This window comes from Periophthalmus magnuspinnatus, chromosome 5, assembly GCF_009829125.3.
Source record: "Periophthalmus magnuspinnatus isolate fPerMag1 chromosome 5, fPerMag1.2.pri, whole genome shotgun sequence".
NCBI classification, from domain to species: Eukaryota; Metazoa; Chordata; class Actinopteri; order Gobiiformes; family Gobiidae; genus Periophthalmus; species Periophthalmus magnuspinnatus.
The window spans coordinates 18367830-18386658 of NC_047130.1; the positions used below are offsets into that span (position 1 = coordinate 18367830).

General features: G+C 37.4%; 1 protein-coding gene across 1 annotated transcript; it reads right to left on the reverse strand.

Annotated features, from left to right (window-relative positions):
- Positions 1 to 155: 155 nt before the first annotated feature.
- On the reverse strand, positions 156 to 18792 carry LOC117371170 (serine/threonine-protein phosphatase 6 regulatory ankyrin repeat subunit C-like). Its single transcript, XM_033966794.2, has 28 exons — positions 18661 to 18792; positions 18235 to 18318; positions 18045 to 18123; positions 17629 to 17699; positions 17352 to 17552; positions 16770 to 16857; positions 16474 to 16616; positions 14496 to 14708; positions 12955 to 13033; positions 12762 to 12876; positions 12251 to 12333; positions 11811 to 11922; positions 11660 to 11728; positions 10968 to 11108; positions 10611 to 10667; positions 9804 to 9915; positions 9648 to 9719; positions 8676 to 8877; positions 8498 to 8585; positions 8002 to 8119; positions 6774 to 6993; positions 6518 to 6605; positions 5732 to 5815; positions 5470 to 5615; positions 5005 to 5087; positions 4432 to 4514; positions 4237 to 4328; positions 156 to 3262 (listed from the first exon to the last, which is right to left on the reverse strand). The coding sequence occupies exons 1-28, from the start codon at positions 18685 to 18687 to the stop codon at positions 3102 to 3104; spliced, it is 3111 nt and encodes a 1036-aa protein (XP_033822685.1). The 5' UTR covers positions 18688 to 18792; the 3' UTR covers positions 156 to 3101.
- Between the last annotated feature and the right edge of the window lie 37 nt (positions 18793 to 18829).

The window sequence follows — 18829 nt, forward strand, 5'->3', positions numbered from 1 at the left end:
AAAACCAGATCTAAGAAAGGAATACTTTATCAGTACTAAAATGATTTACCCTGGTTTGGCCTGGGTCTGAGTCAAGTTTAAAACTATTATCAGGATTAAAACACAAATAGTAGACCATGTTGTGCATAAAATAATGACAAAATCCAAAGACAGTAAAGAATTGAAAACATTTTATCTGTGTACACATTACAAACAACAAAAGATAAAAACAGAAATTAACAATTGTACAGACTACAGCTTTGTGTTCAGAATCACAATCCAGGCACATCACCATTCATGCACTCTGCTCTACAGGCCTATTCAGAAACTTCATAACAATTGTTCCATTTAAATTAGTAGTGGTTCTATAAAATCACAATGTTTTTTTCTGATAGTGTGAAGCAGGATATAAAAGTGGTTCTCGAGATGTGGTAGTTTAAGTATCCATCGGTCCAGAATGATGAAAAATTAGGACAGTTTCTACAGAAATTAATAATTCAAGATTAAATATTTTGAATGGTCAACCGTCCTGGTGGCACCATATAACAGAAAGCTGAGAACCATGAGTTAGAGAACACATTTTATGAATTCTCCTGGCTTAGTCACGGTTTGTTTGAGAACCACAGTATACCGTACACGCACTATTGATTCCTTCAAAAGAAATGCCAAAATAATACTAACAATTTTAACATAAACATAGTACAAAGACAATTCATTAGCTACTCTAACATCATATTAAAGCTGCACTTTGTAACTTTTCAGGTGTCGGGTTTGGCAAATTGGCTTCCATAGAGATGCCAAGATTTTTTGTCTTGAAAGTACCACAGTATAGCATTAAACTTGTCCATCTCCATGGAGACAAGGAAATGACCCCCTATAGGCCAAGTTACAGGTCAGATCTCTGGAGAGGTGACTCTACTCACAGCAAGAATGCATGTGTATCAAGGCATTTTTGAGCTATAAAAACACTAGTACTTGAAAAAATACAAGATAGATATGTTTAACACTATCTGTTACTTTCAAAATTCAGAGTGATGAAAATTTTAAAACTGATGCCATAGCAATAAGCAATTCAAAAGTATTACATCTTTTGAATGGTATAAAGTTTTTAAAATATCACCTATAAACGCGAAGCTGGTACTCATGAGTACTGTGGAAGTTTCTAGGCAAAAAACAAACAAAACAAAACAAAAACCATCTCCATGGAGACAAGCAAATGTTGGACCACCACGAGAAAAGTTACAAGGTGCACCTTTAACTACTTTCTTGCATCTTTGGGTTGTAAACAATCGACTCAACAAAACAAACAGGTTTCTATCAGAAGTGGGTAATAATGGGTTACACACTGTACTTCAATCACTGTAGTTTAATCACGATATATACTTGGTTTTTGAATAATTTTCAAGTAAAATACATTTTGGGGTGCTCTCACTTTCTTTATTTGGTTATTGGTTTCAAAAGCTTTAGCATATGAAAAGGTATAAGGATTTTTTCTTCTTCTTCCTTACTTAACAAACAAACTTAAAAAATTAGATCTGACTGCAGCAATATCTGCATTTTCACAATATTTATTTTAGTTGCCCCCATCAGTATTCGATATTATTGGCCTACAGACTGTTACGATGTCATCTGAAACCCAAACATAGTTAAAAGACATAATAATATAGGTGCAATAATCTTGGATCTTATATTGTGGAAATGGAGAGGCATAGTCGGTTACTTCAGTCTAAAATATCTGCGTTAAAATAAACTTCTTCATTTTTTTTTTTGTTCTTGTGCTTTTTACATTACAATACACCTGAGGTTGGACATTAGATTTGGATCTGCTATATATGCTTATGTATAAATGCATTTACACTTTTACAGGCATCCACAGACACTAAAATATAGGTTAATTAATCATTTCTACACATGTGGAGTCTCAGTCATCCAGGAAGTCACAATCAAAACAAGGTGATAGTTAAAAGTTTGTACATACTAAGAAAATAGAGGCTTGGAAGTTGCATAAGTGTTAATAGCACCTGTTACATAGTGGGTTTTATAGATAAATGTGTTAAAATGTGAATATAAAAAGACATTGCTATGAGAGCCTCCTTCCACTGGACTGGTATGGCATGGGCTGGTTCAAAGTGGGTACGTTTTAATTTATTTTATTTTATTGTACTGCTAGTTTTTAAATATGTTATTTAAATGAAACTGAATAGAACTGAATTTAAGTACATGTTATTAAAATGTCTTTGTAACGTTGTATGTGACAAATACATCCATCTATCAGTCTACTTCCAAAAGTAATAGCAATAGCAATAGCAATAGCAATAGCAATAGCAGTAGCAGCCAGAACAATAACTTTTCCTGCTTCTAACGATATGTAGTCTTGGCTCCAGTCTTTACATATCTAGTTCAGATGGGTGTGACTGACAGGTGGATTAGCCAATCAGAGAAACGCATAAGACAGAAAACAAACTGTTAATCTGAGGTGAGAAACGTTGATTCTGTTCTGACTGATAGATGACCAATGAACCTGTCCGTTTCCCAGGTGTGACTGAAATAAACAAACCTGATTGGACGGCTCTGTCTGAGTTTAGCCTGAGATGTAGTTTGAGGAAGTGTTTCACCAGGATATGTTCTTCTATCATAGTTAAAAATTGTTTACAAGGCCTTATAAATAGGCAACAACATAGACCTGCTAACCCTGCTAACCCTTCACTTGCTGTCCCATTGTTTATTACACTATTATTACATTATTATTATTATTACTATAACAAAACAAAAATGCTCCACCCACTACCACACACAATGCCAACCAGTGGAAAGGCACTCTGGGTATTTCTGCCCTTGTAGTCAATATAGAACAACATAAAAACAGTATTGTATCTCTTTTTGGATAGTAATAATGTGCTTTTTAAATATTCATTCATATTAAAATTTTCCACTTTCTCACTATAATATGCAACAGGAAAACACTAGTTAAAATGTAGCGGTTAAAATTAGTAAGACTAGTTAGGGAGCGGTCAGAATCCCTTTGACATAACTGCAGTGGTTTTGTCCTGGGAGCGTAGCATCTCGGTCAGACCTGCTTGTGCTTAAGTTTAAATAAGTTTATAAAGTTGTTACGTTGTGTTTCAGGTAGCAGCGATGCCACAGTTCTTGAGGATGGGGCTAAAATGGGGCGTGCTGTTCACCATCGCTTCTCTGGGAGGGAAAGGCTTCATGGTGGACAGGATCAGAGCCAGACAGTCGGCCACGTTCTTGTTGGGAGCACAGGCCAGAGCTGGAGTACGACCTGCAAAAAGATAGATATAAAGATAGATAAAGAAGATATATTGACACTTTGCAGCTGACATTCCCTGAGGGTGTGATGCTAACTGTAGGTTCTGCTCTGTCTGAGGTTTTGCTGGACTTTAGTTGGAGCTTTATTTCAACACAATCTGACCAGAAAAAATTGACTTGGCTAGAAATACAACAGGTGAGATGATTAGTGCTGTAAAACAAGTCCCTCAAATAACATTACAGTCACATGCTAGCTAGCATTAGCCAAAAGTGTTTCAGTTATTCATGCGCACCTTTTTGTTGAAAATCAACCATTTAAACAGGACCATGAACACCTTTATTGATCAAAGGCTCCTGAAAATATGTTGTTTAAATCCATTTCGTATTTTTTTTCATGAGTTTTCAGACAATCTTAAAACCTTTTTGGCAGTGTTTGCTAATGTCTGCATTGTGTCTCCATGCTAACTGCTAAACATTCCACCATACACATACATGTAGTATCAATACCTTTTTTCTGGTACTTAATAAACTATGACAAAGAATATTTTTACATTTTGTTCATTGTAAAACTGAATATTTATTTAAAGCTACACTTTTCACATGTGGGTACGCCGTCAGCTTTACCTGAAATGTTCCAAAGTATGATATTAGACTTATGCATCTTCATTTATTCATTTACAGTTATTATTACTAGATAAATACCTTGAAAAATATGCATTCTTACTGTGAGAGGGGTCACCTCTCCACAGATCTGACCTGTAACCTGGCATGGTGGTACTTAGCAAGTGCATTATTAATTGGTTAAAACCTTGTATCATAGCAGCAAATTGATCTGTGCTTCACTTTAATTTTGAACATAGTGGGCAGTTTAAAAAGTTTTAATTATGATTCAATGTGAATTCAACTTAATCAGTTTCATCCTAACCATCAGCTTTGCCTGGAATATTCCTCAGTATGGCATTAAACTCATCCGTCTCTTATTCTCACCTTCTTCATCGACGGCCATCACAGCGGCTCCTCTGCTCAGTAACACCTGCACCACTGTGGCCAGGCCCTGTCTCGCTGCGATGTGGAGGGGCCTTTAAAAATGGAAAAAGTATGAAATTAAAATTATGAAATGAACAGTTTAAACTACAACATGGGTCATATATATTTATAGTTACAGGGATAGTTAAAACCTACATTTGTAAAGTATTGTTGGCAGCATTTATGAGAGACGAGTCATTGATTTCTCCCAAAATCAACAACGCACACATCTCATGACCCTAAAGAGAGATAAAAAAAACAAACAGTATTAACTAATCTGGTAAAATTTAAAACAAAGAACAACAGAAAACACATTACAGATGGTTAGATCTTGGATCATCTTTGTTCCAGCAGACATAAGTGCCCTGAACAAGTAATGTTATTATATTTATGTTATTTATTCCACTTATGGGGGTGGGCAATACATAAGAAACTACAATATTTTTAGAGCAAAAGACTTTTCTGTGCATCTCTTCCATTATAATATTTCGTACATTTTTCAATTTTGTTTTGGTAGAACAGTTGACTGACTGACAGTTGGATAAAGAACACGTATGATTTATTAAAAGATTTACCGGGATTAACATGCATAAGGGTTATCGTGTCAGTGGCATAGAGTGGTCTTCAATATTTTCGTTACTCTTTTTCTTATTTATGTATTTTCTATAGTATTAAATGAGTCACTGTGACAGGCCTAGTGGTCAAGTGCGGTATTGTGTGTACAGGGACCTTGCTGCAGGCCAAGTGAAGGGCTGTGTTGTTATTGGAGTCCATCAGAGTCAGGTCGGGTTTGGCTTTGTGCAGCAAAAACTCTGAAAACAAGAAATATAAATTTAAACATTCCTGTATTACCACATGACATCACAAGGTGCAACAGAATGTTTTCCGTTTGAGAAAAGAACTCTAAGAAGTCTAATAATGCAGGGTTTGTGTGTTAAACATGTGAAACAAGACAACTCCAGGTAGGTTTTTGATGAGGAAAGAACATTATAACATAGATCTGAAAATAGTGTAATATGAGCCCATTAAAGGCCCTGTACTTGCTGCTGCGTGTTGTCTGCCTCTAATTATTATCAAAGCGGAATTGTAATTTGAATGTTGATGAAATGAATTCAATCCAAAATATTTGGTTAAACTGAAAGTAGTTTCTCATGTGAAACTTGTATGGTTTCAGAGAGTTTTATAATGACTTACCCACAGCCATGGTCTGTCCACTCTCTGCTGCCACCATCAGGGTAGAGCAGCCATTGCGGTCCACAGCATTGACCTCTGCCCCCTGGGAAAGCAGCAGCTCCAGCCCTGAGAGGTTTCCTGAATATGCCGCAGCGTGGAGCGGAGTTCTGTAAACACAACATACGGATAATACAAAAATACAATCAGTTTATATGAATGACAGTACAGGGAATAAGCCATTTAAATGTTAAATTATAACATATGGACAAAGCCTGAAACTCACCTTCCTTTTGTGTCCTGCATGTTGACACTTTTTAGGCCAATAGTCTTTAAAATAAGTTTAGCAGCTTCATCATGGCCATTTATTCTGCAGAGAGAATATTTAGATTTAAAACATAAAATAAACCGTATGATAAATGTTTTCAAATGTGGTAGTACTCCATAAGTAGACCATAACCACAATCTATTATCTTATATTCTGAGGAGTTCAGACTATTGTTGCCTCTGGGTCACCGTATTGTCAGTGTGTATAAATGTAACTAAGTGTGTTTTGTTTGTTTGTTTTTATTGTGATATTAGAGACAATACAAACAATAAAAAACATCAGACATTTTGACTTGAGGGAAAAGGGTTTGAAGGGGGTGACGAGACAGTAAGAATGACATCTGTTCCTATATGGGGGTGTAAGTGAGTGTGTGTGTATGTGTGTGTGTGTGCGCGCGCATGCGCGCATGTGTGTGTAAGCGTGTAAGTGCGTGCCCGTGTGTGTATGGGTAGATAAGTAATAAAACAGAAAAAGAAAACTAAAATAAATATGAGGGAAAGTGGAGGAAATTTAGAAAAAACAAACATTTTTTTGAGGTTCCAATTATAATAATAATTATTTTTAAATATACTCCCTTTTCTCCTTCCTTCCCTCTCCTTTCGTTGCCCCTTTGTTTCTTTTGTTAATACGTTTTTTGCCAGATAGAGTGTAACTGTGTTTTAAGTCACGTGAGCCCAAAACAATTTTCAATAAAGTTTCTTATCTTAATCTTTTTGAGGAAATGGCTCATTTGACTATACTCACAGTGAACAGTGCAGAGGAGAGAAAGGGTTTCCTTCTTGGTTGCTTTCAAGTTTGTTTTCAAGTAAAATCTGTAAGCATTTTTCACGCCCTGCAGAGGAAAAACAGGACAGATGATATTAATAATGCTTTGTTTGGATACAAGATAATTTAAAATGCCATTAATTAAAATTCAGTACAGATTACATTTTGTGATCCGTTACACTACAGCTGAAAGTCTAAATAGCCTAAAAACATTTGTGACACAGTAGTCACAGACCATGGTAAGCTGCCCAGTGCGTCGGCGTGTATCCTCTGAAGTCCAACATGGAGTCCAGGGGGTCTGAGGTCACAGCCGCCTTCAGCAGCAGGTGCAGTAACCCCGCGTGGCCACAGGAGGCAGCGAGGTGCAGTGGAGTCCTTCCCTGAGAGTCTCGACACAGAGCGGAGGCACCATGGTCCAAGAGAGCAGAGACGCACTCCTCACTGCCCAACATGGACTGAGGAGAACAACAACTACTTAAAGCAGGGCTGTGCAATACCATTTGAATGGAGCTCGACAGTCCACTTTGAAGTCCGCTCTCGTTCCAGAAGTAAAGGTTCCATTTATTTTTCCCATTGAGTTTTTGAAAAATTCAGATATTAAGAGTTCAAAGGCATCACTAAGGTTAACCATATACATGCTAACTAATATCCAGAACACAGTGGTCTTAAGCCCTAAATGCACATTTAAAAGACAAGATTCTGATAAATGTTTCAAAGTTTCAGAAGCTTTGATTTTGAATAAAAATATATGTCTTGTCATTAGTTACCACATAGCTGATTTGCCCTGAGCTTTCAAACTTTTTTTCAGAATATCTATGGGAAAAATTAATATGAAATTTACTTTGGAACCAGGGAGGTAGAGGTGTAGAGGTTTCACTTGATAAAATCATCTTAACTTGATTCAGTATTTGCGGCTCTATGCTAAAGTTATGCTCTGACTGAATAACAGGTGGATTTAACTCAATACAGTTGGTAGTGCGTCACAGTGGGGGACGGGGTCTGGTGGAAAAATCAAACTTTAGATATTTCCTGTTGGATACTGTGTATTTTATGTACAAATAACTCAAATCAAGCCACAATTGAGTCTAAAGAGAAAAGTAAACTGATTGTTCTATTGATTGTTCCATCTTGAAGTACAGTAGATGGTATGGCATGACAGTGGCATGCAGCCCGTAGCTGCCGTTAGCATTCTTGGATATTTGTACAAACATGAGTTGTTGGATCACTTTGTTCTTCTCCTTATCTTCCATCTGTAATTTGGGAACATATATTTTAAAGTGGGTGTGTGCTGTTGCACTTATTGATGAGTGGGGGATAGAGCAGCTATTCTACATCAAAATTAATGGGTTTTTTTCCCCTTTTGTGGGTTCTGCCGGCTGAATCTCTTGGGTCACCTCTGTCATGCTCTGAATGAGTGGATTTAAACAGACATATGAACGACAAACTCATCAGAGGAGCCGTACCACTCTGTGCAGTGCGGTGAAGCCCTTCTTGTCAGATGTGTCGGGTTTGGCTCCTTTCTCCAAAAGAATATGAACACAGTCTGTGTGACAACCCAGAGCCGCCAGCATCAGAGCCGTCCTGAGAGAGAGAAGCAAGAGGTTTACACTTTAAAAACTCATGTTACAGGTAAAGTTTTAATTAATTATTTTTCACAAATTCACAAATTATGTATTATTGTATGTATTATCCATTATTATGTGTTAACTTATGTTTTATTCAACTGACAACAATGAAGTCTATGATTGAATAATGCGATCGTATTTTGAAGCCTAACAGTCACAGCCTTTGAAGCTGCACGTGTGAGACCACATATTAATGTGAAAACTATTCATTTATTAAGGGAAAAGGCTGAGGTCAGTTCTGGCATCTGGCAAAAATAGACTTTCAGCCGTGGCACCACTGGAGCTGCACCGGGGTAAGGAGTTGTTCCCGAAGTAGTTTTGAGGAGTGACTCACTGTCCCTGTGTGTCTGCGAGGTCGATGACGTCGGCGCTGTGTTCCCCGTTCACCAGCAGCAGCAGACAGTCCATGTGCCCCTCGGCCGCTGCCATGAGCAATAAAAAACATTTCAATACCAATATTTCAAGCAGAGTACAGATGTTTTCGTGGAGCGTCCTCTGAACAGGTTCCTCACCTGCAGCGTGTAGTGCGGTCCTCTTGTGTCTGTGTTCTCTGACTGTGTAAGACGCCTGGTGTTTGAGCAGGACGTTCACACAGGAGGAGTGGCCTCTCTGAGCAGCCAAGTGCAGCGCCGTCTGCCCCTGGACATCCCGAACATCCAGACTGACCAGAGTCGCACAAAGGAGACTCAGGGCCTCACAGTGACCGTAGTACGCCTGGAGTAAACATAGATACAGGTATTAAAGTACAAAAGTAAACATCATATTGAGAAAAAGCATGTCATATACATAATTGGCAAAGGTGGTAGCCAAAAATTGTACTCAAATAAGCAAAAAGTTACTTCAAAATAATAGTACAAAGTATTGGTCCAAGAAATTACTCAAGTAAGAGTAAAAGTATTTGGGAAAAGTGCTACTCAAGTAAGTATCTTGAAGAGTAACTGTCAAAAAGTAACATCTGATTTATAATTTGAAGTTAATGTAATTTGAAGGACAAAACATTAAGTAAATGCACAAACGCTGGTATTTTGTAAAGGATAGACACAAAAATGAGACAAACTAAAATCATATCTGAAGGAGCGGTGCAAGAAACACAAATGTCCAAATCAGTTCATATCGTCAACATAAAGCTTTTGTCAATTGCAGACTTACTGATAGTGGGAAGAGTAACCATAACTCTTACTCCTACTTAAGTGATATTTTTTATTGAAGTAACAATGCTCTTACTTGAGTAAAAGTATGCTGCTAGAAAAGTACAATTTGTTTAAAAGGTTTCTCAAGTAAATGTAACTGATAGACGATATATCAATATAATTTAGGCGAACTGAATTATACCATGAGAGATTCGATATTGTGCGGCCCTACTCAAAAACTATGCACCAGTATCATTTAAACTGTATTCAAGCATATTTCAATACACCTTTAGCAACTTTAGCAACACTAAACCAGGACCAAAACAAGGCAAAATGAGACTGAATGAAACTTACCGCCAGATGCAATGGACTGACAGGAAAATTACTTTCTACTTCCTCCAGACAGTTGAATGAAATTTCCAGGAGCTGTCATAAAAATCACGAGACATTTATACAGTATTAGATAAAGGTTTCATGTGTTTAAATGTTTATAATGACTGTGTCTTGTACCAGCTCTAGATGCTGCTTGTTGCCGTAAGCTGCAGCGTAGTGGACCGCGCTGTATCCTTTACTGTTCTTCAAAGTGGGATCTGCTCCACTGTCCAGTAAATAATCCAAACATCTGCAACAGCACAGAGATACATTATAAACATTATAATTAAACAGATAAAGACTACAAATATTTACATACCCTCTTTATCAGAATTACTTTTATTCATCCTTAATATTTTAATAGGTATGAAAACTAAACCTTGGTCTGAAAAAACAATCTGACAGTTTAGACTGCTCACTATCGCTCTTCCTCAGAGTGGTCACGTGATGCTATTGTGCCATGTCCGGTCAGCTGATTTAAACAGGTTTTGGCGCTGTCTTCTTACCGGAGGAGGCAGGACAACAGCGCCATCTGCAGTCTGACTTCTTCAGGACAGTATCCCAGATGTGTGAGAGTAAGAAAACCCACTCGTCCCAGTTTAAAGTTGTGTAGGTACATTCCTGTATTTTGATTGCCTCCTTAATCCAGCAATAACGTTTTTATCCTTTGTCCCTAAGATATTTGGTCCATTCCAGTGCTTCTCTGGGATGCTGCACTGAAGAAATCGGACTACCGGTGAAGGCAGGGTGACGGTGCCAAAACATGTTCTGATCAGTTGACCAGACACGTCGCAGCCATATCATGTGACCTCTCTGAGGAACAGCGTTAGTGAGCAGTCCAAGTTAAGCAGTGCAGTCAAACTTACAGTATAAAACTTATTGTAAGTTATAATGTATAGTTATAGTAATAAAGTACCCTCACAACCTAAGATAAAAGAGACTTACAAAGAGGCTTCTCGCTCTTTCTCCAAATACGAGTCAGGATCTGCATCTGTCTCCTCTCTGGAAAAACACATTTTTAGCTTCATTTATGATGCAGTATAAATTATAATATATTTAAAGTCCTTTATTAACTATTATGGAGGCTAGTGTCAAGCTGTGAACAAGTCAGTGAAGGTGTGTGGACTTTAAAAACAGATGTTTCATGACAACTATATAGCAAAACCTAGAACTACTGAAACATGCGCCTAAAAACAAAATACTCCAGGTATGCTATTGATAAAGGTACAGCATTATAATATGATTAAATCTCAAAGTGTGGATTTTGCATCTTATGTCCCTTTTAAATCTATGCACACATACCCAGAGAAGGTGAGGGAAGCGGCGGCATAGTGCAGAGGACTGCACCCCATCAGGTCTCTCTCATTGACCTCTGACCCCGCTCGGACCAGGGACACGGTGCACTGACTGTTCCCATTTGCTGCAGCGTAGTGGAGGGGAGATCTGACCAGAGAAATACAGACATTAATGTTTCAATTTTGGGAAAAAAGATTATGTTAGATTTTAAAGTCAGCTGCTTGTGGACACTGGCATTACCACCTGTGAGGCACCCACAGCCACTGCAACATACACATTGGAGGTGTCTGAAAATGCCATGAGAATGACCTAAAATGAGCTCATGTCGTTACACCTTTGCTCTGAGAAAGCACACAGACCCACACTTTATATAAACACACCAAATCACTCCATATATATATATAAATCATTCGGCTGACTTCAGCCCTGGAATTGCCCAGCTCTATTGAACTAAAGCTAAAAGTAGCTGTTAACTTGAAAACTACCACTTGACATCACAAGGGGGAAGAGAGCATTTTGCACTTTGAATAAAGGATTTCGCAAACATGTGTGAATGAAACAAAACACAACTCCAGGTATGTTTTTGATGAAGTAACAACACTGTAACATTAATTTGTAATTGTAACATAATTTTGCGTGATATAGGACCCGTTTGTGCGAGAAAGAAATGAAAGCATGAGATGTAAAGTAAATCTTACCTCCCCAAATTGTCCCTTGCATCCAGGTCAGCACCACAGTTTAGCAGCAGGTTTAGACAGTCAACGTTCCTGTTATGGATTGAAGCATTACAATTACAGGATTATTCACCAATTTCACAATAATTATATAATATTTAATAGTCTTCCTGACCCTCCAGAGGCAGCAGCGTGCAGGCAGGTCCTCCCATGTTCGTCCTGAGTGTTTATATCAAACCCACTGATCTGCTCTTGGTTCAAAGGCGGCATGATGTTGTACAGTTGGCCTAAACAAAAACAAAAAAGTAACTTCCAAACATAATAGAGGTGGATGGTTTACATTTATTTGAGTAATCTTAGCAACTTTTGATTAATTTTGCCACTATGAGTAAGCCTAAAGTGACGGAAGCTGTATGTTGACAATATGAAATGACACAAACTGATCAGCCTGTGTCATACTCTGCGTGAATGAATGAAGTGTCAAGACTCAAATTAAGCAGATATCTTTAGTTAGTTCTTAATAGAAATATAAAACTGTTAAGTGTACACATATTGTGATAAGTTTGAAACAATGACCTCGAGACTGAGTAAATGCATGTGTGAAGTCCTGTTTACCTGGAGACAGCAGCTTTCGACAACAATCAGGAAACCCATAGAGTGATGATAAATGGAGAGGAAGCATCCCATTATTGCCCTGTCTAAAGAGATAATTATGAGAAAGTACTAGTCAATAAAACACACTGGCCAAAAGCTAGACACTCTGATTTGGGATGCAACAATTAAAATCCCATTTTCTTTTTCATATAAAAAAAAAAAAAAATCTAACAAAAATATACAAATAAAAACAGATTCAATTGTTTCTGCTGAACAAAATTCTGCACAAATCTTTATCAAAATCACTACATTTGAAGCTTTATTAGACCTCAAAATCTGCGCAAAATATTTTACACATTATATTTTTAAATGGGTACTTTTACTTAAGTAGATTTTTTCATGTGATACTTTTACTTAAGCTTTTTTTCCTTTACTATCTGTACTTTTACTTAAGTAACAAACGTGAGTACATCTTCCAATGCTGGCAGTAATACATTTACAGTGAACAGCACAGTAAAGCACAAACTCATACCTGTTTTTATCAGCCCCGTTGGTCAGTAGTGTACTGATGAGCAGCTCCTGTCCGTACCGAGCTGCGGTGTGAAGTGGAGTGTTCCCGAAATAATCCGCGCTGTCCACCTCACTCCCTGAGAACGCAACAGGAAAGACTTCACAAATGGGATTTTTGATAAATAATAATAATTTTGACATAATTTGAGAGTTACCATTTTGAACAAGGATCTGAGATGCAGAGAAGCGGCCGTGCATAGCTGCCATATGTAAAGGACTCTTCCCTTCTTTATTCTGCAAAAAAATATAGAAAAAAATTACTGAATTATAACAAATCTAAAACAATAATATAAAATTGAAGTTTAATAACGATGACTTAAATTTATATGGTGCGTTTAATATGACTGAAAACTTGGTTGCTCTTTCTGCTCATACTTGAATACATAAGCAAGGTAGGTGAAGTGTCATGCCCAAGGACACAGTGAAAGTTGCACTGCTCAAAGCTGGGATTGAACCGTGTATCTATAGGTTAGTGGATGAATGCTACTCCATTGACCCACTGCTATAGGTTTGATTTTGATCCTCACTACTGTCACTGCATGTTGCATTTGTGTCCTTTGGCAAGACACTATAAAAATTATGACTTTTTTAAAATACATGGCAGTCCAAATAATTTCCCTCCTAGAGCAACCATAGACTGTATAAAGAAGTGGACTAAGTGAGTTTGACGTCACTAATAGCACTCAGTTCCACTTAAATGAAGCTCATTAAGGCTAGCGGTTTTAGGCGAATTTAGAGCTGAGTTCCATATTTGAAAATCTCGCCAGCATAGCAATCAAAGAGCCAATCAGGAGCGAGGCTGCATCGCTGGTTTAGCAGGGGGTGGGCACTTAGCAACACTGTCAAACCTGTTGCCAAATGCTAGTGGGAGTGACCTTGGAGAAAAAAGGCACCTGATTTGTCTGTTATTAATGTTCATATCTTGATTTATGGACACAAAAGCACAAAAGCAAAATAAAAATACCAGAATCATGTACAGTGAGTTAATACAAACTTTTTGAGATCAAAATGAGCCTGAGAGCAGCAGTTACAGAGGGAGAGGTGACCTGCAGCTAGCAGGTTAGCTATGTCCATTTATATATACAGTTTATGGCTCACACTTGTCCTGGTTTGGCCCTGATGTAGACTTGGTGTGGTCCTATTCTAGTCCTGGTTTAATCCAGGGTTAGTTCCAACTTCAGTCCAAATTTTTATTTGGTGTGTGTGAAGGCATATATTATTAAAAGGATTGCAAAATAGTGTTGGCAAAAGAATTGAAACCCACTAATCAATACTGAACAAAATCATATATAAACATATAATAGGGCAAAACTGGATCTTTCCTTAATAAATTTACAATTGCTTGTTGTCCAAATTGAATGATATTTTAATACCATGACAACACTATTCCAAAATGTAAAAAGTGCACTGTGTAACTTTTCTGAAGGAGCTCCACAACCTGCTTGTCTCTGTGGAGATGTTCTTGCTTTGCCAGGGATGTTCTACAGTATGTTTAAAACTTGTTTATTAAGGTATTTTTGAATATTAAAAACATCTGTAATTGAATCAATGCTAGTTATACATGTTTAATGCCATACTGTGGAATATTCCAGGCAAAGCAATAACATCACTGGAGACATGCAGGTAGCAGACTTCCCACCAGAAAAGTTACATAGTGCAGCGGTATTAGCAGTAAACAATAGTATTTAGCCTGTACCTGTGTGCTGAGGTCAGCCCCATTGTTAATGAGCAGCTCGAGACACAGGGTCCCGTTGGAAGACGCGGCCGACAGGTGCAGGGGCGTGTCTCCGCTGCGGTTTGGGTGGTTTATGTTTGCTCCGCAGTTTACCAGCTCATTGGCCACCGCGTCCTGCCCCATCAGACAGGCCACGTGCAGAGCTGTGTTTCCACATGTATTCAGTTCATCGGTCTGACAAAGGACAGTGGATATGAAGGAATTATTATTATTATCATTATTATTAAGTAAAGAACAATTACAACCTCTTACAGATATATCGTATAAGCAGCTCTTGAGGTCAAAATATGTCTTCTGTGTCATATAGACACATACAGACAAATTGTTTTATTGTCCAATAATTACAAATCACAATAATGCTAGTTATTGTCCAATAACTAGCATGCATAATTAGCATGCTAGTTGTTGTTAGGTTTTACAATGATTCAAAACTCTGCTTTTCACAGCTTTCAGAGACCAGGCCTTATAAACTCATCACAGTGAATTATTAGAATGTTCAAAGTGCATCCGATAAGTACTTTGGACCAGAGCAAACCGTTTAAAATGAAATAGCAGTAAAAATCTAGTACAGTGGACTTTAAACAGGGTTGTAGGTTATGGGCATGCCCAAAGATTTTCCTTATTAGCAAAAGTAAAAATAAAACTGTACTAAAACTAGATTCAAGCATAAAAGGCGATATTAACCCTATAGTGGTGGATGTTATCGTCGCCGATAGAGTGCGGTTGCAGACTTTCCATTACCGTAACTCTGCAACCAATTGTGCTCTCATGTAAATTCAAACGGCATCTCAAAGTAGACGCATGGGGCTCTTTAAATATTTTACTGTCATTACGGTAATCTGCCTCCGTTGTCCCTCAAAAATTACCAATCAGAGTGCAGATGCTGCAGGGATGTTCCCAGTCACTTATTCGATGCGTCAAAGAAAAAATACGGATGGTTATGTAAAATAGAGGTAGTTGTGTGAAAAAAATGAGCTTCATACATCATGCTTCCTTTAACATGATTTTTATGGCTAAAAAAAGAATAAAAGTCTAGGCGAGCTATACTGGTCTACAGTGTGCTCAGTCCTTAAAGGGGAATACATTACATTAAATTGTAAAACATGAAATGCCAATACTAGGAACAGTAACAATGTATTTTTAAAACCCTGAAGAATGCATGACATAAAACCTTTAAAAAGGAATCCCCAAACAGAGCTGTCACTGTATAACCTCATAACACTGATCACCTCTGAGCAGAAGAATGTCAGCTGATTCACTGGTCCTCAAGGGGTAAAACTTTGCACATGTTTAAAATCTGACAGCTTGAATGGACATGTTGCCATCACACTAAGTCCCTCATAAACACGGCAGCAGCTCGTGTGGTGACAGAGGAGCAGGAATCTGAGACCAGAGAGCACGGGAGAGGACATTGTGACTAGAGACTAATTTTATCAAACTATTTATACCCTGTTTATTCTCACTTGATCCAAAAGAGCTACTGTACAACGATACAACCAGTCACAAATACAGTGACTCAGCTGCTTCTGTATCATAGAGTTTAACACATGTAATGACAATTTACTTACTATTTACTTTGCCCACATTATTTGTTTTGGCATATTTTATTTAAAGTATTTTTGAAAATGTGAAAAACAGAAGTCATTCATTTTAAAGTGTTTGTACTTGTCCAAACATATTCCTTACTCTCCTAATGCATTTCTGGCTAAGAGTTCGTTTTACAATATATCTGTGCTGGGGCAATACTAATTTTGCTCTATTCAATGAAAAAAAAAATGGTACAACCCCTTTAAATATCCTTATTCTAATGTTAATTTTTTTTCAAAGAAACTTTTTACTTTCTGTAGTAAGTAAGTAATTTGTACAACAGCTTATTCATAAAATATTGGAGAGATTTTGCATGTTAAAAGAAAAAAAAACAAAAAAAACCCTCCTTTACCTCGACTCCCAGTTTGAGCAGATATTTGACGACATCAATCTGTCCACTGGAAGCAGCAGCGTGCAGAGGTGTGTAACCCTGCTTGTCTTTGGACATCACATCAGCACCCTGAGAGAGAAGTAGCTTCACCACCTCCACATGCCCTAAAAAAGAAGGACAACAGGACATTTAAGTTAAACTGGCTGTAGCTTTATTATCAAGATGAATCCCATTTAGATGTTGCAGCCTTAACAAAAATTATCTAAGATGGATCTTGTTTGGTGCATTATGTAATTTTGTTATAAGTGATATTTTACCCAGATATGCTGCCCAGTGGACCGGCTGCCTCTCCTTGTTGTCTTTGGCTTCAATATTTGCAGAATTATTATGGAGCAAGCTCACCATCTGCGGACAGTAAACATATTTAAATTACACACCACATTTCATCTTCACTTATACATTTTGTCACCTTGAAAACAAACTTTAAATCGTAATCATATGACCCTTGGGAAATAAATGATCAGATATACTAGCAAAATGGGTCACAAGCAATTCATTATGGAACTTTGAAGTATCCACGTCTTACATTGATTTTTAACATAAAGATTGACTGGTCGAGTCAGGGCCTTTTTAATTACAGGCTCATACAGCCACCTTTGATCATTATTTTAAATATTACACTTAATCTTGACTGGTTTCTTTCCCAAGTGTAAATTTAAGTACATTTATGCCACAAATACATGTAGCTTATTTAGCATATTATATTTTGTTCACGTAAACAAAATAGAGTTAAACTGTAATGGATTAAGTAATGGATTAAGGTCAGTACTGAGACTGAATTTAATAGTTTATAAATGACACAATGACTAAACTTTCTCTCATTACAGTCCCTAACCCACCTCTGTATGTCCACTATGAGCTGCGTGATGAAGAGGTGTGCGTCCTAACTTGTCTGGAGCATCGACGTTGCATAAATGAGAAATGAGGATCTCTGTGGAGCCAATAGCCCAGTTAGCAGCCGCCATGTGCAACGGCGTGTGTCCGTATTTGTCCTGTGGCTCAGTGAATGCCCCATGTTTAAGCAGCAACTCCACAGCCCTCTGAAAAGAATATATTACAATTTACTTATGGAATAATTCAATCTAAAAAGAAAAATCTGAATATGTTATAGCATACTTCATTTCTAGATGCTGCTGCTCGATGTAAAGGTGTCAATAGAGACCGATCCTTGGCATTGACATCAGCACCTGTACAAAGGAAAGACGATTACACAATATAGACATATGCTGAAATATAAGACATAAAAAACTCTAATGGCTTTTTAAAATAGATTTATTTATGGTTTGTTTTTTGTTTTGTTTTTTACATAAACTAGGTGGCAACAATATAATAAAAGCATTAAGATGTTCAACTGACTGTACAATCTGTAAAAATCTAAGTTTAATAATTACCTATAAATAAAAGCTGAATATATAATATAGCAATGTTATACTGATTGACTAAATATGGCATATAAAGTATTTGGTTATGATAATGACATGGCCATTTAAATATATCATACCAATGTCAAATCATATTAATTATTTATATACCTGATGAAATAAGAAGTTCCATTATCTGGACATCACCCAAATATGCAGCAGCATGAAGTGGCGTGCTCTGCTCCTCGTCCTGAGAATAGAAAATAATTTACATTTTAAACTCATCTTGAGAGTTATAATAAACAGTGATGTATATAGCAATAATAAGCCCATGCTAACAGTCAAGTATGGGTCATATTACCAGTGCATCGACGTCTTCATTATGGCTCAAAAGAAACGCAACCTCTTCTGTGTTTCTGCTGAATATGGCCTGCAACAACGGAGCCTGGAAAACAGAGATTATTTGGGATTTTAGCTCAAGGCTGACTAAATCACGGTTCATTAACTTGTTACAATGCATGTTCATAGTGCTGTAACAATGACCCAGTTCATCATTCCAACCAGAAAATAAGACCTCCAACAAACAGATTAAAATAAATAACTATGCAAACTGAATATGTAATGTAATACAACCTATAAAATGCACAACGCGCATTTTGGTATGCTAGAATTTTGCATGATGAACTTTTCTAGTCGTTTCGCTAACAGGACTAGCCAGCTGTGCGCAGTGAGGATGACAGAGAAGGGGTTAATCTACGAAAAACTATTTTATTTTTCATGCAGTTACCTCGTCCGTGATGTTTCGTAAATCCATTTTGCAATCAGCCTCGTCTCGCCTTCATTAAGACAGAGGGGAGTAATTTTGACTACATGACACAGAGCGAGACCCGACGTAGCTTAGCTTTAGCACTTTTTCCACGGAGTAATGATGGATTATCGCGAGATTTCATGAGACT

Bases quoted from the DNA above. Each gene is read 5' to 3' on its own strand.
- LOC117371170 (XM_033966794.2), bottom strand. From the start codon at position 18,687: ATGGATTTACGAAACATCACGGACGAG. The intron at 4,329-4,431 runs GTAGGTTTTAAC...CCATTTTTAAAG, and splicing joins GCCAACAATACTTTACAAAT to GCCCCTCCACATCGCAGCGA. The intron at 3,263-4,236 runs GTGAGAATAAGA...ATCTTTTTGCAG, and splicing joins GATGGCCGTCGATGAAGAAG to GTCGTACTCCAGCTCTGGCC.